The sequence below is a fragment of the Agelaius phoeniceus genome, chromosome 5 (genome assembly GCF_051311805.1).
Source record: "Agelaius phoeniceus isolate bAgePho1 chromosome 5, bAgePho1.hap1, whole genome shotgun sequence".
Taxonomy (NCBI): Eukaryota; Metazoa; Chordata; class Aves; order Passeriformes; family Icteridae; genus Agelaius; species Agelaius phoeniceus.
In genome coordinates, this window is record NC_135269.1 from 5,433,280 (window position 1) to 5,457,851 (window position 24,572).

Here is a 24,572-nt window from a genome sequence, read left to right on the forward strand (position 1 = left end):
CTGTGGAATCCATTCTTCCTGCAGTGTAGTTACAGGTGCTGTGTGAAGTTGGAGGAGGCAGGACTGATAACATAGATGGTGGCAGAAGGGGATGTTATGGTGATATTAGCACTGAGCCTGGTAATTTCATAGTAAGAGAAAATTGTAATGTAATTGTAGCAGTGGTGAAATTACTGGGGAAATCTGGGCTTGGAACTGGCTTCAAGGTATTCATGGTCATGATGTTAAGTGGAACCACAGGACCAGCCACGTTGGTAAAGGTATTGTCTGTCATAACATAGCATTACCAAACCCTAAAGGAGCTGGGAATTGAACCCTAAAACATGTAAAAACTCCCAGTTCATGGCCTGTGCTCTTGTTCTCCCATCCAGGGATTTCATTTTATCAATTAATTGTGCCACTTGGGATACCTTTTTTCTCATAAGGTATAACTATCCTCTTCAGTTTAAAATTGCTGCTGTTTGATGTAACCTTAATCACCCTTCAGCTGGTCTCCTGTATATTCATCTCATGCTATTGCCTCTCATTAATCTTTGTTAGCAGGAGAGCTTTTGTCTCTCCTTCTTCCATAATTTTTTCACTCTGAATCAATTTCTGCACTCTCCTCTCTCTGTTGATCAGACTTTTCCTTCTCACAGCATAGCAGCAGTAAGAGGCAGGACAAGAAGAAGCACAGAGTGACTGAGCTGGCAGCTGCAGCCAAGTGGCTGCTCAGTTTTGTCCCTGGGATGTCCTCAGCTGCCTCTGCTGCTGGCTTTAGCACTGTGTTGGTGCTGCAGGAGGCCCTCAGTTCTCCAGAGCAGGTACCTGAGGGCATGGGAAGCACATGGAGAAGGAGGCAGGCAGCGTTCCAAGGCTGGTTCTCCCTGGCTGGACAGGCAGGCTCTGGCACGCTTGTAGGAGCACATCTGTCCAACACCTCTGCAGGTGCCCTTGGGAGCATGGCAGTGTTTGTACCAGAGTCCTGGGGCACTTCTGCTCTGCCTGAAATATCTCTTATGCATAAATAACAGGTCATCTGTCATGTCAGTGTATGGCCTCTCTAGCTGGCACATCCATAACCTTTCCCAGCTCCAATGGCAGTAGCCTTCTTTTTTCATATGTTCCTGCCTTTCTTTGCTATTCTTTGGCTGACTGATGGATTCATCCTGAAATGATGAGTCTGATTTCCCACTCCTCTCACATTTTCTGCCATAAAAAGTGACAGTTACTGCTGTCAAATCAGAATTGCCATGTTTATGGTCAATCCATAGTTGTTTTGCATAAACTAATGCGACTGTGCAAGATGTGAAGCAGCAGGGAATCACACCCTTCCTCCACAGCACTTATTTTTTCCTCATTATTTTACTTCTGCAAAGCCTCCTGTGTCTGCATGTGCCAGGCAAGGCTGTATAAATAAAAAAATCTATATGCAGCATGCAAACACAATCCTCTTTCTGAGCAGTGTGAGGTTTGCAAGTGGAAGTCAGGATGTGGCCCACTGTGAATAAATAGAGTGCAGTTCCTCAAAAACAGCCAGTGGTGGATAAGCAGTGCTCTCCCTCTCTGTTTGTAGTTCAGAGATGCTGGCCAAGGAGGTTTGTGTAACCAAGCCATCATGCTGATCACCGATGGAGCCGTGGAGGATTATGAAGCTGTCTTTGAAAAATACAACTGGCCCGATCGGAAGGTTTGGCTGGGAAGTGATAAATGGAAAGGGAGGGCAAAGGGGCTATTCTGCTGTGCTGGGAGGAGGAGAGCATGAGCCAGGATATCAGACAAAGCTGAGCATTCACATATTCCAGTACCTGAGTACCCATGGGCACCTGTCTGTAAATGCAAACAAAGCAGCCAGGGAGGAGCCTACTGTGGTGATTTCTGAGGTGAGAGGATTACAAATGCAGATCTCTAGGTCAGGGAAGCTTTTCTTTTTCATACACTTTGTTTCCTAAAGTTGTGGGCAATCTAAGTGTTCTCCTGATAAGATTATAAAGATTGAGTTGAATATTTCAAAATTAAAAACCAGCTTTTGCTAAGAGTTTTAATCCCATGTAGGACTGTTTATAACTGGTTCTGTTCAGGAAAGGTTTGGCTATTCTGAGTTCTTATGGGCAGGGGAATGATCCAAGCAGCCTCTCTAGGTGTCTTCCAGCCCTGTTTACTCTGATGTCTTTGATTACAGGCTTGCACTAGCAGAGCTGGCAGTGAAAATGTAATAGACCACTGCTCATCCTAAACCCTCCTGATTTATTTGTTTACCTCATCCCAGCTAGCAGCAATGCACAAAGGGAGAGAAGCAGCCTACTGAGAGACCAGAGCAGGGGGCTGTTAAAACAGTTTATTTCAGGATTGGCTCTTTTGTTGGTGGTCAAATGCAAGAGAAATAGTAAAGCTTTCTCTGAATGATTCATGTGGCCAGCTGTTCCCCTGGGTAAAGGATTCCTGGGAGCTATAAACTTCTCTGCATGTGGTTGCTGAGTGCCTGGCAGAGCTGCTATCATAAAATCAAACAGAATTTGCACTTTTGCTTTGTTATTCAGATGATCCTGGGTGCTACTTGGCTTTCTGGGCTTATTGTAATTGGAAATTAAGTTCCAGGGCACAAAACAGGAAACAAATGGTGTGAGAGGCTCCTGTCTCTGTGTGAAGGCAGAGCTATTGCTCTCACCACATCCACACCAGTGGACAAGGGGATGCCAAACTTCAACCTTTTGGATTTGGTAGCACATTACAGCCTCATTCTCCTGTCTTTGCATGCTTCTAGGTCCGGGTGTTCACGTACCTCATAGGACGGGAGGTCACTTTTGCCCCGAATGTGAAATGGATCGCCTGCAACAACAAAGGTGCTGTGTGGGAATGGTGCCCAACCTCCCTGCACCCTTCCAAGGCTTACCCATCACTGCTGGGGCCCACAAACCCCTGCTTGGAAGACAACCTAAGGAAAAAGCAGACCCTGCTGGCCCACGTGAAGTGTGCCTGTGTCCAACTAACACAAGTGCTCCGTGCTGAGCCACCGCATTTTCCTGTCACCCTGCCAAGGGACACTATGACCAAGATTCATGCTGGCTGCAGTCCACCTAAGTCCCCTATGCTTATTGTGTCCCAGTTGCTGGCTTTTGACAATCTGTCCAAAGCTCTGTTAGAGAGCCTGACATCTTTTGGCTGAGACATAAAACAAACATTGCTGCTCTAAAGGTTTTACAGCAATTTTCACAAGGTCTGCAGGTTAACCCCTGTATCCTGGCCAAATTCTTTGTGTGTAAGTGATTTTCACGGAGGTACCAAAATAGCTTGTTAATCCCACCCCAAACCCACTATTCTCTCTAACTGGCATGAAATTAAGTGAATGAGAGAATTCATCCACAGTAGGTGAGTCGCCTCTATGCATTTGAGGGCCAGTTAAAAAGTCAAGTTAGCACTGTCAGAGTCTGCAAGAGCAGAGGAAGAAAGGGAAAAAAAGCCATCTATGTTTGGGCATGACCTCGCCTCTGGAGACAGCAATGCTGGTTACATCAGTGTCCTGTATAAACAGGGAAAGGAAGGGAAAACTGAAGCTGGGTGTCAGGTACAAACTTCCATCCCGAGCAGTGGTTCCAGCAGAGCATGAAATGCATGGGAACATTTGCTGCTGAAAACAGTTGACAGGAGAGTTGAAAACAGGAGAGTTGCTGGCCTCTAGAATGTCTGTGAGCTAGGGATGCTCAAGTCTCAAGCATTCATCTAATTAGCACTATGAATTACATGTAATAGTTTTATGTTTTGTTAAATGAAGCAAACCCCTGGGTTTCAGATTCTGTATTCAGCCAGGAGATGAGTGATAGAAAATTCATGGTACTGTTGGTTCACTGTAAAATGTCAGAATGCATTCTTCTGCACAACTAGGTAACAAAAAGTTGCTCTTTGCACTTGCATTCTCACTTACCAGATCTGAGCTGTGCGGAGGGCTTCCCTGATTTTGGTTCTTCTGTTTCAATGTGTTGTATAACTCTTTTGGTCTTTGTTTTTGAGCACACTGAATCTGTTTGCACATCACAAAGCTTATCAGAACATGAGCCCTTTGACATGGCAGTGTTTTCCTGGTGATTGGAAAGTTTTCCATCTGACATATTCTATCCTATACCAAGTGCAACCAATGCCTGTGGTGAGAAGCAGGACACAGGAATCCTTATGACAATACTCTGTGTTGGCACTTCTAATCTGGGCTACTTCTGAGGACCTTTTGGTAACTTGAGAACATCCTTTCCCTGTACTCCTCATTGTGGTTTTAGACTGCTGTGTGTCCAGCTGCAGGGACAAAGCTTTGGAAACAGGTAACTTGTATTTTTTATTCTGCTTCCAACGTGTAGATGGAAGTAGTTGCCATCCTTGAATGTAAAGCTAGGCAGATTGAAGAGTGCTGGAAAAAAATCTGGAAGAGGAAGTGGGAATTTGATCTTAATATTAAATAGGGCAGGACAAGTGGGTAACCTGGTGAAAACCTTTGCTTGCATTTGTTTGGCCTTCCAGACTACAGGCAATCTGATCAGTGGAAGGTTTTTCCTGACACCCAAAGCAACATTTTGCATCTGGTTTGCACAAATCTGGTTATATCAAGACTCTCTTGCATATTGCTTCAGCATTTTTGGAAGAACAGAACCACTGCTTTGAAACTCTAGATTTACACAGATGCTTTTGGATATGAGGCATGTCAAGGCCCATTTTACAAAGAGCAGATTACCCAGTCTTTGACATTCAGTTTTCCAGCTTTGCACTCATTTAGAAACAGGGGAGATGTGTCAGCAGAGTGACTCACAGCTCTGTTTCTCCATGAAGGCTACTACACTCAGATCTCCACGCTGGCAGATGTCCAGGAGAATGTCATGGAGTACCTGCACGTGCTCAGCCGGCCCATGGTCATCAACCACGACCACGACATCATCTGGACCGAAGCCTACATGGACAGTGCGGTAAGGACCTCCAGCATGGGCCAAACCCCAAATAAAGCCCTGAAACTTAGGCAGAACAAGCCAGGAGTTGGCTGGTTGATAGAAATTACTGGTCTCTGGCTCTACTGAGATAGACAATATTTCTTTTCTGCTCGCTCCTGGAGCTGAGGTGTGTACGCAGACTCAGGCATGAATCTGCAGTGACCCGGGTGCCCAGGACTAATCACACAGACACAACATCTCCTGAGATGTGCTTCTGTGCAAGCAGGGTGCCTTCTAAAGGATTATTCACACAATAGATCATTCTTGGCTAAGGGTAGGGTCACAGAGACTGATTTCCTCCGGCCCAGTAGCTTACTGCAAATTGTTTGCTACTCAAAGACAGAGATTTCAGCTGAGGCAGCAGGCTCACTCTTTCCTTCCTTAAACTAGCAAGACCTAACTCACCACAGTGGTCCTGAGCCAGCGCTGTGGGTGAAGGACACACTGCAAAAGAGCAGACAGTCAGCACTCCCAATGCCCCCTGCTTTGTCCCAGGCCTGCCCTGTGGGAAGACTTTTGGCTCTGTGAGGGTGACGTGGGGTATCTTCTGCTGCAGGAGCTGTGCCATAGGAGGGCTGGGACAAGGTACTTGAGTGTACTAATCAAAGCCTCCAGAAATGCTACTCATTAGCCAGGAAGTTTATTTTATTAGCAGATTTGCCACCTCTGACACTGGTGTATAGAGTCACGCTTCCCAAGGCAGTCACAGGCATTTGTTTGCTGCATGTTTTTCTCCTGCATCTTGTTTCTTGCCTCTTGTCTTGCCATTCTCTTCCTCTGTCCCAACCTCTCCTGTCTTTGATTCATTCCTCCATTCATGTATTCATTTGTGTGTTCATCCATGTCTTTCACCAGCTGCCACAGTCTGAGGAGGTAACTGCATCCTGTGTTTTGTGCATGTGCTGTTTCCCTTGTGCCAGTCAGTGTGTCAGTGCCAGCCATCACAGCCACAGCTGGCCTGTACATCAGCAGGGGGTGGGGGCTGCAGCACTAAGGGTCCTCTTGCACTGGCAAGAAGAGGAGAGGAAATGCTGGATGTACTGGAGAGCTGTGCTGTTGGTTCAGAGTAGGTAGGGCTGTCTGTGCTGTGCAGTGGCTTAATTCACCTGATCTCTTTTTCCACATGTCCACTAAGTGTAAGAGAAGTTTACTTGCTGTGTCTTAGTGTGAGTGTTGCTGTAAATGGGAAGATTCCACACAAAACCATCCAGAGAAGTAACTCAAGATACCAAGTGCAAATGCCCATCAAGTGACTAGATGGCTGACTTGCTCCTTTATGGCTCCCAGTGTGCTCTGTAGTAGGGACTGGAGGTCATTTCTTGCCTTGCTACTCACACCAAATGAGAGATGGAAGGAGTGATGTTACTGGCAGCAAAGGATTGGAACCTTTTGGTAGCTGGGTGTGTTTGGGAGACTCCTTTATGCATGACTTGCCTGTTTCTGTTTTACCTCCTCTCGTGTGCTCTTAGAGCATCTGTCCTCTGTTGAATTGGGAACATCTCTTATTCCATTACATATGCATGTCCTGTATCTCTCATAGAGATAGCTCACTGTGGTGTATCTGTTTGAATCATTACTTTGTCTCTTTTTCCTGAGCTTAGATGGTTGAGTAACAAGTGTATATAAGTAGGCTTTGTGTGTATTTGTGTCATTTAAATATTTGTCTATGGTGCTTTTCATTTGTGGTGTTCATATGTTTGCAGTATACCTTGTTTGTGATTTTGCTCATATTTGTGTTGTTTTTTTCTGTTCTGTGCTGCTTGTGTTGGTGTTTTCTGCACTCATTGTATAAGTGCTCATGTCTACACTCACAAAGAGTGGTGGGTATAAATTGTGCCACCACTTCTTCAGGATCCTGACTCTTCATTAAAACAACTCTTCAATGCATTTCACTGGCTTTCATCCCATCCTCATCACCCCACCAGAACAAGCATCCATCCCACAGTCCTCTTGGACACTGAGTATTTAAAAGTGTTGCCATCTGTTTCCTGAGTGGGAGACAAGGAGGTGGCCAATTTCAGCCCACATCTGGGGTCCTTGGGAGTTGCAGCTCCTTGCACTGGTGCTCCCTGGGGTGCTGCCCTTGCTGACACAAGTTCTCCTCTTGTTCTGTGGCAGCTCTTTGCATCCCAGGCTCAGAGCCTGCTGCTCATGACGACAGTGGCCATGCCAGTGTTCAGCAAGAAGAACGAGACGGTGAGTGAGGCAGAGGCAGCGCAACTTTGTGGGACTCTAAGGCCAAAGGGCCTCTGAACCAACATTCAGCCATTAGGGAAGGCAGCAGAGCTCTGGCAGGGTGCATGGGTGATCATTTATCTGTCAGAATTATAGTCCATGATTTCTTTAAAACACCTCTTAAATATGATGCTTCTTGTTTTATCCCTTCCATTTTCAAACCAAGCCTATTTTACAGACCCTGAAATTTCAGGCTGGAAGAGATCATTACCTTGTCTAGTCTGCATTTTATTGCAGGACTTTACATCTCACACAGTTGAGCCAAATATCCTGGTTTTGGCAAAAGCATTGTTGAAGAAAGGCATCCAGGCCCAAGCTCTCTCTTTTGTGGTTTCTAACTCTCAGTGAAAAACTGGTGTCTAAATTCTGCTTTTAATTTGTCTGACCTCACCTTCCTGTCATAATGGCTTCCTCAGATTAAAGAGCCTGTACCCTTTAGTAAGTTCTCATGGGAAGCATCTTCTACACTGCCATAAAATCAAACCTGTCTTACCTTGATAAGATTAAAAAGGTTGAATTATGTCGATGATTTGATAAGGGCATTTCCTCTGAGGTTAGAAACCCTTTAGACACTCTTTTCTGTAGCATTTCTAATTTCTCAGCATCCTTTTAAAATGGAGAATGGTACCTTATCAGTGCTGTACAAGGGATAAATTCTTCCTCCAGGTCCTACAAGTGACTGTGTGTCTTCTCCACCTGGGGCTGACTGTAGCCTGCATTAGCACAGCACTGCTGTGGGAGCCTGTGTGTATTTTTTCCATAGTGCTCTCCAGATGCTTATTTAAAAAGCAGATCCCCATGCCATGGAAGGGGGGGATTTCCTTTTTTTCTGGGTTAACAGTTTTTTATTTGGCATTTGATTTAGTTGGCCCAATTTATCAACCTGTTCATGTCGGTTTGCATTATTTTCTTGACCTTATTGCTATTTGCACATACTGAATGCAGGGGTTTGCCCTCAAAACTTGTTTTCAGAGATTTTATGTTACTTCTGAATCTCAGCAGTGAATACGGGCTAGTGTTGTGTAGAAATACTCTTCTCCATAAACACTGGAATAATCTCTATTGAGTTTTTAAAGTATATTAATTGGTTTTGAATAACCACTTTCACACAGGCCTAGAGGGGATGGGTGAGAAACTACTAGGGAGACAATAATGTGTTTTCAGGTATAAAACTACCCAGGTTTTGCTTCTGAAAATGGATTCTCCTTTGTGTTAAAGCGATCCCATGGCATTCTTCTGGGTGTGGTGGGCTCTGATGTACCACTGAGGGAGTTGCTAAAACTTGCTCCACGCTACAAGGTAAGACTGAGATAATGCAGCTGGTTCCTTTGCACAGCAGAGTCACTACTCACACTTCCACGGGCATGACTGAAAAATCACTTCTCTGCTCTGTAGGAAAAACTGTGAGCCTAAGGGAAGAGTTGTTGGATGTAGTGGTGTGTGGTTTCCATACAGCACATATGAAATCATTCACTACTACAAGCTTTTAGGCTGCTTCAGCAGCACAAGGGACTGGGTGATCAGTAGGTTGGCAAAAGGTCATGGAACCTTTGCATCCTGATGGTCACCAGCCTAAAGCCCTCAGAGATGACAGCCTGTATTAGAAGAATTGAAGTTTTATATCCAGTTCCCAGTGGACAAGAGCTGCCATGCCAGCTGGCAAAAACTGTACTTGTTTCACTGTCAATATTCTTAGCAGAAAAACTGAGGGCTGAATGGATTATGGAGAGCCAACTCTCCTGTCATGCCTAGAGGTTCCTTTCTCCAGATCAGCATGATGGTTTCTTGGCAGGAGAGCATACAGAAAGTTGGCTCTCACTCGCTTTGTGCTGTACCTGGATAGAGTATTTGCTCTCCAGAATTGTTAGTCAAAAAACTTTCCATTAGCTCTGTGTTCAATGTATCTTAAAAAAAAAAAAAGTTCATCCATAGGAAATTCCCCCAGAGATGCACTGTTTGGTTTGGTTTCTGCTGTAAATTCCAGGCAGTGACCCTTTGTTCAGTCAGACTGCACATCCAAGGACCACCCTGAAATCTGGCAATTTGAGCCAACATTTCAAGTTTTTGTTTTCTCTTCAATAACTATCAGACAACTACTACCAGTGAGGCAGTTGTCCAAAATCTGATTGCTGAAGACTCACAGGACTGAAAGTGCTGTCAGAAGCTGTGAATTTCTGTGGTGCTTCCAGACATGGATGCAGGGCAGACCATTAACAGGCAGCTGTAGGAAATGATCCTGCAGACAACCCTGGAACTGTGAGTGTCAGGGTGCCTGCACTCAGCGTGCAAAGCTGCCTGCTTTGGGTCAATTTTTATATGATTTCTGCATAAGAATAATGCCTCTTTATCTCCCTTTCCCCATGTCACTCAAAGGACTGATACACAATAATTTTTTTTATTCTGGGCTAAGGAGGATCACTGTTCTTTCCTCCAAGCAGTGCCAGGAAAGGAGGGGAAAAAAATTGAATTTCTTTATATCAGCAGCAGAATGTATCTTCTCAGAAACTCCTCCAACTCCAGACCAGTTTGGAAATCTAGGGTCCTCAACTTGAATTCCCTGGTACATGGGCTCCAAAAGGACCAGTTCCAGTATTCCAGACCTCTGGAGCTTATATATTAATGATTGTGCTTTTAGTGGGCTGGGAAATTTCAGCTTTAATGGGCCAAAAAAGAAATTTGCTGATCCAGTGTCTTGGTTTCATTCTTGCCACACTGAGTTAAGCCAAGTGTGTTTTTCAAAAAACTGCTTCACATAGAGGTGGTCCAAGGTTTTGGTCTGGGATGTGTGAAATACAGAATGGATTCCCTGAATGCACAGACAGACTGTAAATTAGTTACCTCCTCAATTCCCTATGTTATCCCTCCAGGATTGTCTCTGTAGGAATAGATTTGGAATATGTTTTTTAAGATAGAAACTTTATTCATTGTTGTTTTCCTTGAGACATCTCATGTTTTGGCAAGCACAGGCTATCTGCAGGATTTTAGCAACTCAGGGTGTAGCTGGAATTTGCATTATATATGGGCTTGAGCTGAGTAACTGCTCTCTTGGAAACCTCTCACAGATCAGGTCAGCCAGTGTCTGCTCTTGTTAGGTTATGCTATTCCTTAAAAAGCATTTTAAAACTACAACATTCCCCATCATTGCCCGTTTCCTGTGCATCTCTGCTGTGGAGAGCCCAGTCTGCCTCTGGGTGCTAATTGTCCATGATGGCAATCAGACTGTAGGAGGGAATATTTTTCTGAATTTGTACACAGACCAGCTACCTGCACATCCTTTTGTGTATCTAAGCACAGACAGAACAGACAAATATCTGCTTTGGGATGGATTCCATTTTCTGCTGGTCGATACCTTTAAAAGGAAACTATTTCTCAATATTGGCGGTGCCTGGGTATCATCAGCACCCATTACACAGCAGTATTGGTAGCTAAAGCACTGATTATTCTAATGCCTCTTTCTGCAGCTGGGTGTCCATGGCTACGCCTTCCTGAACACCAACAACGGCTACATCCTCTCACACCCCGACCTCCGTCCTTTGGTACGTGGAGCTGTGCAGCTGAGAACCTTTGCTGCCTTGAGCACAGGCACTTCCAGTGCTGCTTCTGATTCCTTTGGGGTTTTTGAGCTGTGAAGGCCACCAGCCTCTGACATACAGGCACCCAGGAACAGGAGGGCCAGCTGGCCTCAATGCTGAGATGTCCAGCATGTGATGATTTTACATTTCAGACAGATGCTGGTCAGCCCAAATCTACCTGCTGGTCAGCACAAATCCACCTGCTCACAGCTATAAGCATTAGTGTGGTCACCACAAGAGAAAGCTGCTGTGAAGCCCCATGGTGGCCCTGTCTTCAGAAAGGCAGCTTTGGCCAGGGTCACCACAGGCACGTTAAACCATATGTCCCTACATTATCCAAACCATTTATCATCAATACACTTTCAATTAACCTTCCTCTATATTTCCTAGTATCAAAAACAATAACCAACTGTCATCATCATTTCATAACCACCCCCAAACAAACATAGAACTAACCCCTCCCCAAAAAAAAAAAAACCAAACAAAAATATAAATCATGATCATAAATAATCAAGCAATCATCCACCAAATTTTACGTTCTTGTAAAGGTAAATTGTGTGAAGAGAAGGGACACGCCGTGTTTCCAGGGCGGGGCAAGGCACAGCCAGGCAAGGGCGCTGCTTTATCTTTCCAGCGTCAATTGGCCTCTCCCAGTCCGATTCACGCCTTCTCCCTCACCCGGAGATTAGTGGAATAGCCCTCTTGGGTCAATTAGTTGTAGGTGAAAAGTCTCCCGTGAGTGGAGTTAAAGCCTGACTCCCATCAGAAAAGATCTCCTGCTGGTACTATAATGTTAATGGGATTATACTCTTAGCTGCAGGGAAAAAACTGATTTCCTGCAGGCAGGGGTGTTGCACTGACCTGTTTAGGGGAAGGAGGCCATAGCCTTTGCCTGTAGGTTTAGCTGTGTTGTTCCTGTCTGACCCTTGCTCCTGGAGCAGCCTGTCCCACTGGGACTCCCCTAGCCCCTCACTGCCAGTGTAAAGAAATATGTGACATGGGACCAAGAAATTCTGCCTTCTGCACAAATTCTGCCTCCCTAGTCAGAGAAGAAATGAGACACCCCTATTTTTCAAATTACACACAAATTCTCAAAGGGTTGGTTTAGGAATTGATGTAGCTACTTACTTGAATATTTTTCTTTTTCTTCTTTTTTTTTAATTCCAGTATAAAGAAGGAAAGAAACTGAAGCCCAAGCCGAACTACAACAGCGTAGATCTGTCGGAAGTGGAATGGGAAGACCAGGATGAAATAGTGAGTGTCAGAAGGTGGATTTAACCTCCTGTAGCACCTTCTTTCTACTACTCTGTGTGCCTGTATGGAAGGTGTGGGGGGAACTCCTGCTCTTTTTCTGTGCCTGACTGGCTCGGAGAGGGTGGTTTACAAGAGGACAAAGCATGAAGCTCCCCTACCAAGTGCTTGTCTTCCTTCCCAGTGTGAGTTTTCCTTCTCATGGAACAAAGGAGGAGTGCTGGGAGGAGGAAGGCAGCACTTTGGAGGATGCTCCAGGGAACCTTCCTGTGTGTACAAGGCCTGATGCTGCCTTAATACAAAGCCAGAGTAGGTTAGGAGTGTGGCAGTGCCCTGTGATGTCACCCACACATGCAGTGTGTGAGATACAGCTGAAGCCACTCCACTAATGAGATCAGGAACAAGAACATTCATCAAGAGACTAAAGCTTGCAATCACTAATGGTAATAAACACAGAGGATAAAGACTTGGGAAAAACAAATTCCAGAAACCACCTTAGTGCACAGGTGTGGAGTTATTGAAATCTGCAACTGACCAGAGGGAAAAGATAAAAAAAAGCCAAACTCTTTTCTACTGTCTTTTGAGCAAAATTATTAACAAGTGATAAAGAAGAAACAGTGTGCACCTGTAACAGCTGCACACTGCTGCTTTGCACATCTAGGACCCCAGATAAAATGAGAATATAGGGAGGTTTCCTCTGTGGCTGGTTTTATTTTACTCAGAACTAGAAGGAAATAGATACCTAAATGACTAAGATAAGAACTGAATTTGGAGTAAGAGAGAATTAGCTGTGAGACACATGCTTCTGGATTACAGGGGAGACTGCTGAGATAAACAGATCTGATGCTTACAATATCCACTTAAACAGGCAGGACAAACAGAGCAGCAAGAGGATCAAAGTAGCTACTGCCACTAGTGTAGGCCAAGTATAAAGGCAGCATCAAAGGAGTTTGGGAGGGGGAAGTGTGGCAAATTGAGAAAGGGAGCACAGCAGAACTAAGTAACGTGGAAAGCAAGATAAAAATAAGCTTACATGCAGTGGAACCACCAAGATACAAGTTGCCAGAAGCTTTGTTGTAGGTTCACTGCACCCCCATTGCAGTTTTCTCTCTCACTGGAGCCACTTTTAGAGCTATACCTCTTTGCCTGGTTTGCTATTAAAAAAAATAACCCAGGAAATGAAAGAAATCTGCTTTGCTCTCATATTTATTTGGCTAGTGGGCTCCTAACCAAGTCAGTCTGACACTGATACCTGAATGCAAATATAATACCAAGTGTAAGGTTTCTGTCCATAGGCAGTCAGAGTAAAACTATCCAGGGGACAAAAAATCATGAAACCAGCATGAGAAACAAAAGCTACTTTGTCTTCCCGTACTGCATCTTCCAGAAGAAAGAAAGGTTGCAGTCACAGAGGGTGCAGAGACATTCAGTGACGTGAGCAGTATCTGCAGTGTGACTTCAGCAAGTCTAGAGGCTCTCAAGATACACCCACTGCAGCAGAAAGCTGCCAACATTTCAACACTCATATTTGTAGCTATGGTATTAGATCAATGACAGACTCCACATCAGTTGCAGTATAATCTCAGCAATGCTGATAAGCAGCACATTCAGGCTGGAAAAATATGCCCAAGCGCTAGTGATGTGTAATACAGCCAGCTGCAAAAAGAAATCCAGGAGAGGCAAGTTGGCATTGTCTGAAAAACACCAACTGATGCACAGTGGTGCAATCTGCAGCCAGGCAGCAGCCAGGGTTTGGGCTTGTCTGTAAAGCAGCACAGGGATGTTCATGGTTTGAGAGGAAAAAGGAGAAGGGTCAAGGGTCTGGAGGGGAGTGGCTGAGGTCTCCTGGTCTGTTCAGCCTGGAGGAGGCTGAGGGGAGACCTCAGTGCAGTTACAGCTTCCCTGAGAGAGGAAGAGGAGGGGCAGGCTCTGATCTCCTCTCTGTGGTGACAGTGACAGGACTCAGGGAATGGCCTGAAGCTGTGCCAGGGCAGGTTTAGGTTGGGTATCAGGAAAGGTTTTTCCCCCAGGGGTGGTTGGGCACTGGAACAGCTCCCCAGGGCAGTGGGCACAGCACCGCCTGCCAGAGCTCAAGGAGCGTTTGGACAATGCTCTCAGGCACAATGGGATTCTTGGGGATGATGCTGTGCAGGGCCAGGAGTTGGACTTGCTGATCCTGTTTCCAATTCAGGATATTCTATGATTCTTAACCCAGAACCCATAACAAATCCTGCAGGCTGTCAGACCAGAACAGAGAGTATGCTGAGGCTCTGGAAGAAGGTCAAACACTCTTAGCCAAAAAGGAGTAATAGTACCAGTCAGTGTTTTCATTTCCAAGATGTGGGCCTTGGGAAACATGAGCTTCATATTCTAGGTCTGTAAATAACCCACATCAAACAGCCATAATAAACAAAACCATGGCCTTGTAAAGCCAATGCAGTTGAGACTGGCTAGCACCTGAATGGAGGCCTGTTTCTGGAAGTAAGGAAACAATTTGTGAATGAGTAAGTTACTTCCCACCTATTTTTTTCTATCCAGCCTGAAGCAATAGACTTGATATGCTCTGGCAGGCTGGACCTGAAGTCAAAGCCTCTGTACTCGTGGAAAAATTTCCTGGATCTTTCTTGCAAGAGGCTGGGAGTCACTGTGAAAATTATATTTTACCTTTGGAACCTGGGTTGAATAAAGTGATCTTCTCACTGCCTACCCTGCTCTCATATAGTCTTGCTTTACTGTGCTAAACAGCTGCTTTTCTGCCCCTCAGAAGTGGTGCTGAATACAGCCTATAATTTATAAATCAGTTTTAAAAATGTCAAAGATCTTTGGATTCAGTCTGAGGGAGTTAGTGAGTTTCTCAGTTTTCTCCTCTTCTAGGCTCTCAAAGCACTGTGCTAATGAATTTCTGGCTGCCAAACAGTGAAGTCTGTAACTGGGACTGGCAATTTCATAGATTCCAGATCTTTTATTTTTGCTCAAAGACATATCAAGAAGCTTTCAGGATAAACTATTACTATTCTGTATCACTTATCAGCTTGACTGTCCAAAGATTCTGATCACTGCAAACAGGATTTCTGTTTAAAGGAAGCGAGACAAGGCTGGGGAAGAGAGGGAACCAACAGTGGTTCTTTCTGCCAGCCCCTGTGTGTTAATTACAAGTGGCTTTGTTAATTCCTCCTTGGTCCTGCCTGGAGACACTAACAGCAAATTTGTTCACCTCTGCAGCTGAGAAGTGCTATGATCAATGGGGAAACAGGCTATCTCTCCATGGATGTGAAGGTCCCTGTGGACAAAGGGGTAAGAAATTCTCCTTCTGTTCAGGTCACCCAGGGGGGTGGATGCTGAAAAACCACAAGGGATGTGGTTTTCAATGTTCAGCATTCCTGAGTGTGAGGATTTCATTGTTTCACCACATATGTAACCCATGTGCTAAAGACATACAAGAGAACATCATTAGAAGTGCTTGTTTCACCTACCAAAATTCTGCTCTCAGAAAGGTACTGGAAACATCTCTCAGCTCCCTGCTTTGTCCAGGCAAAGCCAAAAAGCATGTTGTTCATTGTTTATAGGGCTGTGAAATGAATCAGACATCTTCAAGAGTTAGAACAGGGGAAGACCATGCTGAACTGACTTAGGCAGAAGGAGATTTGGAGACTGTTTTGCCACCCTCTTTCCCTATAAAAAACCACTCATGAAAACTTTGTCCCTCACTTCGTCAGAATGTGATTCCCTTTATCCAGGTCCAGGATTAAATTTCTATGCAAATATTTGCAGATGTTTTATGAAAAGTCCTAGTGAAATGGAGACTTTTGAACACTCCCTACCAGCTCTAGGGCAGGGTTATACATCTTCCTTTGGAATCAGTGCAAAATTATCTCGTACATTTATGTTCACTGGTACTTTTTCATTCACATTTATTTAACTCCCTCGAAGATTTTGGCTTTCATCATTTCCTGTTAGGAAGTATTCCAGAGTCCTGCAAGTTACACTGCCCAGAAGTCTTCTATATTTCAGGAAAATTTTCCATCCTTTATAGAGAGCATTTTTTTCAGTGGCTGGCTAAACTGTTCCCATGCTAAGCCACAGTCAGCATTAATTCCAACAAACCAAATGCTCACAGCCACTGCAGAAATGGGGCCATTTCCTACTGGAGACACCCTTCTGTTTCCTCTTAATGGTTGTCCTGCTAGATCTTGTCCCTACATTTTTTTTCTCTCTATTCCTGGTGTTTGTAACTCCCATGGACCTGTCAATGGCTTTGCTTTTCTTCTCCTGAGCATTGCTAACATCTGTGTTTGAAATATTTGCACACTTTTCAGCTATTATGGTTGTTCCTGTTGACTCTTCTATCATTTCTGGTGCCCAAGTACCAGGGCTTCACTGAATTATGTGACTGCTTCCCTGTTGCTTTGCACAGAGCAGCTATTCTCTGCAGTAGGATATTTCTGAACAGGGAGCCCCCAATCTTCTTTCTGCTGTCCCTTCAATTTTTTTCTCCCTCCCACAACTGCACTGGAACTGCCGCCCTCAATTCTGTGTTTCTTAGCTATTTTTTCCAGTTGCCATTTTTCCACATGAAACCCACTTCTCCTTTCCATCCAGCCTTTCTAATTTTAAGGGCTGTTGAGACACTTTTTTCAGTATGCAGAGAAATGTTCTGTTTTGTCTTACAGATAGATCCCTGTACAGAAGGGCTGCTGAGGCAGAGTCTGTTCCTCCCATTAGATTTTCTTCCCTCCATGGCCTGTTGTTTACTGTTTTTCTGTTTGCAGTTCTGCAGCTGGTTCTCCCTCTATATCTTATTTAAGCCCACTTTAACTGATTTTTTGGAATAAAAGTTCATGAGAAGCTGTTTCAAGTACTTTATATAAACCCAAATATATTGAATGACCTTTATTTCCTTCATCCATTACCTTAGTTATTCTATCAGAAAAGTAATCAAGGTTTTAGAACAAGACCTATTCTTTGTGGGTCTAGATTGCTTCTTTTGCAAGCTTAACCCCTTTGTGCACCCTCAGTAACAGTCTTCTGAGTCATCCAATGCTATCTTTTAGTTCAATATTTTAGAGACATCCTTCTGCTCCCCTACCCAGGAGAAAAAGAAGATAACAAAAAGTAGCCTTGGTAAAGAGATATTATTTGTTCCATTCTGCAGCTCTGGAAGCCTTATGAAGCACAACAGGGGACTGAGTCTGTGACAATTTTACTATTATCAGAATACACATGGAGTGCAAACCAGCAATGAAGCTTAGTAATTCCCACTTGTACTCTGCCAGCTGATGAAGCGGAGCAGCATTGAAACAAAGAAAGTGCTGACAGGCCCTTGAAACAAATAGAATGAGGCACCCAGACTGTGGAGAGAAGACCTGAGTGAAGGGGATAGAAATGTTTGTGTCAGCCATGTAAATGTTGATACCCCACATTGATTTCAGGAGGGTATCGAGAACAGAGTGAGATAGAGAGGAAAAAATAAGGAGCAAATACAGGAGGCAGTTGTTGGGGAGTTCTAGGGGCAGAAATGCCTTCTCTTGCAGCTTGTGTACAGAAGGGCTGTGACTGTGAAAGCAAGAGAGAGGACATGGGTGGAAGTTGTGGCAAACCTCTGGTAATGGCAGCAGCCAGGCCTGGATGCCTAGCACAGCATCCAGTCTGGAAATCCATGTGTTCCCAAACTGCAGGGGATGGCAGTCAGCCATCCTGTCACTGTGCCAACATGCCCATGCTCTCCTCCCTTGAGCCCTGCTATGCAGCCAAGTCCTGCCTGATCATCCTCAGCCCCACTTGGCTCAGGGGTGGCTGTGCTTCTTTTCCATGCCATGGCTGAGGGGTCGTACCTCCAGCTGTCTTGGGGCTGGCTGAGCACTCACCAGAAGAGGGGCAGGTCAGGGGGAAAAAAGGAGTAGAACAAGCCCTGCTAAAGGAAAGGGTATCAAGGTAGTGGCCAGGTCTTTTCTGTGCCTCCCTGCCTCCATCATCAGATCAGAAAAGAGAGGGTTAATACCTTTCAGACCACCCACAGCCACCGAAACACCACCAAGTGATATTCTCTGGGGGTACCACAGCCCTTTGGGAGATCTTGCACATTAAGAGAAATAACTTCATGTGAAGGGTTATTTAAAAATTGGAATGGACCGCCCAGGGAGGTGGTGGAGTCACCATCCCTGGAGGTGTTCAGGAAAGGCCTGGATGTGGCACTTAGTGCTATGGTCTGCTTGACAAGGTGGTGATAGCTCAAAGGATGGTCTCGGTGATCTCAGAGGTCTTTTCCAACCTCAGTGATTCTGTGATTCTGTGTGGTCTTGGCCCAGCAGAAGACCCTGTTTTTCAGCAGTACAATTGCCATGCATGAGAGAGGGGTGGGAAAAGGGGCTAAGCCACCTGCCACCTTCTCACCTACCAATATCCTGAATGCCCATCACACCTAATGATAATCCCCCATCCCTGTCAGGACAGTGAGCACAAACTTGGTGCACACTGTGGAGCTGGAGCCCTCTGTGCCTCACTCACTCCCCTTCCAGGGCTGCTCAGCTCAAGCAGGTTACAGCAGGCATGACTTTCCCTGGGGAACACTGAGTTTTCTGTGTTCACTCCCCTGTCTCCCACACACATCCTCTCACCTCGTTCTCAGACTGGGTCTAGGATTTTAAACATATTAGGGTTCATATACTGGCATAAGGCTTGGATAGAAACTTTCCAGAAACTTTTCTCCTTTGGAAAAGCGTTCCACTGAAATCAACACTTTCCTACAGGAAAAGGCCAGTCTGGCAAACAGATGAAGTTTTGAGGCAGCTTTCAATAATCTGAAATGTCTTCAGTTGAAATGTCAGTCTGAAAAAAATATTTGTGTGCGAATCAAAATGGCTTGGATTTGAAACAGCACTTTTTTTCCAAATTGAAAATGTAAATTTTTTTTAACTGATTTTTTTTAACAAAATTGGAATATGCTAGTGTTTTGTCCCACTTTGGTGTGAAAGCAAATGTCAGGAATATCAGCATTTCCTACAGGAGTGGGGAGACTTGGCCCTGGCTGCCCACCCACGCAGAGGATAGGTTTGCCATTCTGCCTCTCCTTCAACTCCACTCCTCCTTCCTATCTGCCCCTGAGCCCCCCTCCAGCTGGAGATGATGATGATGATGATGTGTAAAGCTGTCAGGGTTGCTGTGTCTAGCAGAAGAGCAGCAGGGCCCCAGCACATGTGCTTGGAGAGGGCAAGAGGGAGGGCAACTTCCCCCCAGCCCTTCCTGCAGCCAGTGCAGGAGCCCTAGAACAAAGAAAGGTTTATCTGAAGCCCTTGTTGGAAAGATAGAGTGGCTGCCTGGATCCTGAAAGTCTCAAGGTGCTGAATATGCTGAATACTGCACATTCATGCCAGCCTCCAGCCAGCCCTAGCAGGGTGTGAGGTGTTGGCTTTGCTCAGCCTTGGGGACATTATCCCAGGCCTCCATCACCACTATGCCCTTGCTCTGTCAGAGGGTCTCTCTTATTCATTCATTCTCTTATTTCAGAAACGAGTTCTCTTCCTCACCAACGATTATTTCTTCACGGACATCAGTGGCACACCCTTCAGGTGAGCAAGGACTCGTGGTACCAATACAGTGTATCAGAAGTCTGATCAGCAGATCAGTTCCTTCTCTTCATAAATATTGCTTACAAGACGTGAGTAGAGCAGTAGGAATAAATGACTTCTTTGTTCCTGTTGCCATTAAATTATTATTTGGGGTCAATTCAAAAGGAATATTATGATTTACCTGAAATTCAGTGTCTGACAGCTATACCTTAGGTAAAGCATATTGTTTTATTTCAGAGAAATAAGACAGCTTAAATTTTCATTTCCATTGAATATGGTTTATGGTACTGGTGTATGGCTTTAAAAAAACGTCAACATTGTTACACACTGAAAATTATAAAACAGCAAATAACAAATGAAGGAAATTGTGGGGAAGAGGGGCAGGAGGGGGTGTTGGGTTTTTTTCCCCCAGCTGAAATTGTTTAAAACTGGCAGAGATTTGAGAAATGTTATCGTTGACCTGAACCTACAGTGTTGGCCAAAAAAATTGTCACCAGCAATGCCTCATAACTCTGCAGACAGGTTCCTTAGCCCCCTGTGCTGAAATCAGATCTCACTTAATCCTCTTCTGATGATGTTCTTTTCTTTAATAGCTATGGAGGGAGTTAATGTCATTAAGGGTTGTAACTGCAGGCAATGACACCTTTCCTTGCTGACAAGCCCTCTGTTTTCCTTCTTGCCTGCAGCCTGGGTGTTGTGCTGTCCAGGGGGCACGGGGAGTACATCCTGCTGGGGAACACTTCAGTGGAAGAAGGTAGGTTAATCTGAAAGGGACAGGAGAGCCACTCTGAATGTCGCCAGTTCTCCTTCAGAGCCTCTATGTGTCTGTCTGCTTCCTCACTAATACTCCATGTTCTCTCTGGTTTCAGGTTTGCATGACCTGCTCCAGCCAGACCTGTCCTTAGCAAATGAATGGTAAGTGCAAGAAATCCTGTCAGTGACACAGGACTTTGTCACGATGTTTGGGCAAAGTTCCCAGCAATCTGGTTTGAGTTCACCACCCTCTGTGGCATAGGGAAAAAGCAGTGCTGTGCAGGTGCTGTACCTGCCAAGACCTGATTGTCTCCAGGCAATTGACTTTCCCCTCTTCCTTTGGGAGATCCCACCAAGACCTGGCACATTCCTCTCCTAAGAAACAGCTGAGATTTATCCTCAGTCTTCTGTGCTCACACTTACTTTGTTCCTCCTCACATTGCTCAGAATTGTCTTAAAAAACCTACACTATGTCAGACCTGTTAGGCAATTTTGTTTCAAGCTTGGTGAGAGATTGAAATGCTTTTTTAAATCCTAGTTTATTTTTGGTTGGCATCCTTCTGAACTGTGCCTAGACCTAACTTCTAGTGAACACGGAGGTGATTTATGACCCCCATTTCAATAGCAAGCAGAACTTACAGTTTTGCTTGGTTTGGATATGAAACAGGGTGAAGCACGGCACTTTCCATTTACTGCTGTGAGGTTTGGGGTTTTCATGAACCCAACATTCAGTCCCACTCAGTCACATGAACCCAGGCTGTATCAAAGCCAAAATAACTATATTCAAGCAGCCCTGCACCCCTTCTCACCTCTCATTACGCTGTCAAGTTTCACAAGCAGCACATTTGAGACACAAACAGCGACTTCTCCTTCTTCTACTCCTGACTTCAGGTGTCAGCTTACCACACTTTACATATTCATTTCTCTTAGACTTTTCTCATAAATCACTCCTTTCAGCCCCTTTATGACTTTTAATTCTCTCTTATAACCCCTTCCTCTCCCTTGTCCTGACAATGGAGCAGTCAAAATTGGAAGCAGGATTAGAAGACTGGTTTCTTTTATAGCACAGAGCATTTCTAATACATCCTTTTACTTTTGCCAAACTGTGTCCTGAGGCTCCTGCAGTTCTGTCCCCGTGGGACAGCTTTTGTTGTCACCATATCTCACTGCAAGATCATTCCTCATTGCACACTTTGTTCCTCTGTCTCTTATTTTTTCTGCTCCTAGTCTGGTCTCATGTTGCACATGACCCTCTGCTTTTCAGGTCTCTCCATCACACTGTTATTGTCTACACAAGCACATGTACACATCTTACACAACATAACACAGGAAACTGCTGGCAGGATTTGGAACAGCTCAGTTGTGTTGTGAGCTGATGCTGGAGAGCACAGCAACCCTGCTGAGCACAGCAGTCAGTTTAATTGGTATTTGGTTTAGTGGCAGGGTTTGACTTACAGCCACACTGTTAGCTTTAGAGTGGGCACAACATGCAGCAATGTAAAAGTGAAGACTTTGCAGACCAAGGTTTCTTGCTGACTTTCTTTTCACAGTTATTATCATCCAGAAGCCTTTGTTTTACCATGGTTTCTCTTTGCCCTTTTGGATTTGTTCTCCCCTTCCCACCAGGATTTACTGCATCACCGACATTGATCCCGACCACCGGAAGCTCAGCCAGCTGGAGGCTGTGATCCGTTTCCTCACTGGAGAGGAGCCTGACCTGGAATGTGAGTCCCAGGCACTGCAAGTGCCCTGCTGGGGTTTTCCTGTACTCTCACAAGGGAGAGGGGACTGTGACAAACTGTTTGGTCTCAGACTGAGCCCCTGTGGCACTTGCTTACACAGGCAGGACTGAACTCAAGCCCAGATCAATTCACAAGTGGAAATGAGCTGAGGATCCACCCCCTTGTCTCCATCAGAGGATTTTTTCCATTTCAAAGCTGACACATAACTCAGCCTTATTGGAGGTCTCAGCACAGGAAATACTGGAAAGTGGAAGGTTTGAATGGAGCTTGGCAGCAGCTGCACACCGAGTTTGAGACAGAGTTACTGGCCTAGAGGGGACAATGGCAGTGGAAGCCAGGAAAAGTGCTGAGACAACTCAGTTTCCCAGGGACACCAGGCATCATCCTCCAAGGGCTCACTGTGCCCTCTGGAGAGATGGGTTTTTTCAGAACAAGGATTATTAATTTTGTTTTCCAAGCACAACAGGTAACTGATCCAAGAGAAAAAAATGGTTACAGGATTATTATCTTTCCTGCTCCCCCTGCTGCTCATCCCTTGCAGCAGGTCCCATTCTCCTGCAGCTGATAGAGCACCACTGAAGAGTGGGATCTCTATGGGGGCAGAGATGGCCAGCTGTGCACAGGAATTCCTTACAGCAGTTTGGTTTTAGGATGTCCTTCAACCCCCTCAGTTGTGCCAAGTACAAGCTTTTGTATGTAAGGCTGCACCTCAGAGGCTCAAACTTTTGGCACAAGGATGGGAATCTCTTAAAAGCAAAATCAACTGTAATCCATTAATCCTTCCTCTCTTGCACAATGTGAGCAGAGCCCTCCTGGCTGTCCTTGGAGTGGGCTGGAAAGAGGAGATGTATGCTTTGAAGAGGCCAGGGAGGAGGAAAGTTTCAGGAGAGCTGACATGAAGAAATATACAGGCTTAGAAGTGCTGTGGAGGAAAAACAAGTACAACTTGAACACATGAATCCTAGACATGGGGGGCCTCAAGAGGGAAAGATCTCATGGTCGGGTCTGATTTTGAAGCTTGAATAACAACAACTATGGAGAGAAGGATCCTGAAATTTGTGGGAAAGAAATTTGGGAGAACTTGAGCTAAAACATTAAGGGGCACCTGGGGAACATCAACCCAGAAAGTTTCAGTGCCAGAAACACTGAAATGATGGGGTGGCTCCATCTAGGCCATCACTGAAAGGAGCATTTCTGGGACATGATGGTCACCATGTTCACACAGATTAAAACAAGTAGGGCAATACAGAAACAAAGCAGGTCAAATAAATGGAGCTCTGGGGCATGTCATTTGGCACATGACAATACCTTGAACTTTCCTAATCACTTCTTAGCTCCAGTGCAAAGTGGATTAGACTGGTAGCCTGGACTGGCTTGAGCATCTGGTGAAAACCAGGACAGGAAAATGTTTTGTGACTCACAGGAAGAAAGGAGGGCTAACAGAGAAGTCAGTGAGCAAAGGGACAGAGTAGAGACCATAAAAAAGTGTCTAGTGGTTTTGAAGGGAGCTACATGAGTGGAGGGTGTTGGCTGGTATCCTCTCTACAGGATGCCCAGAGGGAAGGTCAAGGCAGGGATTTGAGGCAAAGGCTGTGGACAGCCTGCTCAATAAAGGATTCCAGTGACAGTCTAATGAATAACTTCATTTGAAAGCCTCTCACTTGCCCACACTTGTTTGGGCACCACACTTCCTCAGAGTTTGCAGGGTAACTGGTCTGATGATTATGGACATTAGGGAGAAATTCTTCACAGAAAGGGTGATCAGTTTTTGCAACAGCTGCCCAGGGAGGTGGTGGAGTCACCATCCCTGGAGGTGTTTAAGGAAAGACGTGGCACTCAGTGCTGTGGTTTGGTTGACACGGTGGTGTTGGGTCATAGGTTGGACTTGATGATCTCAGAGGTCTTTTCCAACCTCATTGATTCTGTAATTCTGTGATCTTGGCTATAACATCTGCTCCTGTGTTTTTTCCACCATCCAGGGTGTTAGGACCTCTTCTCTGCCCTGTAATTAGGAGCCCTCTTTTTTGTGCCACATTGATCCATTGTCCTGGACAGGCAGATGCTCCTTACCAAGGGACTCCCTAAAACATCTAGGGAAAAACATGTCTTTCTCTCCTGATTTTTGTTGTTCTTTTTTCTCCTTAGGTGATGAGGAGTTGGTCCAGGAAGTGCTGTTTGATGCAGTGGTCACTGCCCCCATGGAGGCCTACTGGACAACACTGGCCCTCAACATGTCCTTGTAAGTGTAGGAGACATAAATATGGATAGAACACTGCTATGGGTTTATGCAGTGCCTGAAATAGTCACAAACTTCTGCACAGCATACAAGAAACTGTAGAAATAGCTCCAAAAGCTGATAGAAATAGCTCAATAGCTTTAGAAATAGCTTGAAAAGTGTCTCTCAGGAGTGAACTCCAGTAAGCTGGGCCACCTTGGGAGAGTCTTTAGTTTGGTGAAGGTTTTTCTAGTGGAGAAAAGAGATTGGTATTGTCTCTATTGGTGGTACCT

At 45.0% G+C, this 24,572-nt stretch overlaps 1 protein-coding gene across 1 annotated transcript in view; it reads left to right on the forward strand.

Annotated features, from left to right (window-relative positions):
- CACNA2D4 (calcium voltage-gated channel auxiliary subunit alpha2delta 4) overlaps positions 1-24,572 on the forward strand; it is a 121,429-nt gene that overhangs the window by 23,742 nt on the left and 73,115 nt on the right. Inside the window, exons 11-23 of the mRNA XM_077178189.1 lie at positions 1,556-1,669; positions 2,744-2,822; positions 4,792-4,925; positions 7,065-7,142; positions 8,400-8,480; positions 10,643-10,717; positions 11,921-12,007; positions 15,227-15,298; positions 19,508-19,569; positions 20,256-20,323; positions 20,439-20,484; positions 21,949-22,046; positions 24,210-24,303. Coding sequence (XP_077034304.1) covers positions 1,556-1,669; positions 2,744-2,822; positions 4,792-4,925; positions 7,065-7,142; positions 8,400-8,480; positions 10,643-10,717; positions 11,921-12,007; positions 15,227-15,298; positions 19,508-19,569; positions 20,256-20,323; positions 20,439-20,484; positions 21,949-22,046; positions 24,210-24,303 — 1,088 coding nt within the window. The remainder of the gene's footprint in view (positions 1-1,555; positions 1,670-2,743; positions 2,823-4,791; positions 4,926-7,064; positions 7,143-8,399; positions 8,481-10,642; positions 10,718-11,920; positions 12,008-15,226; positions 15,299-19,507; positions 19,570-20,255; positions 20,324-20,438; positions 20,485-21,948; positions 22,047-24,209; positions 24,304-24,572) is intronic.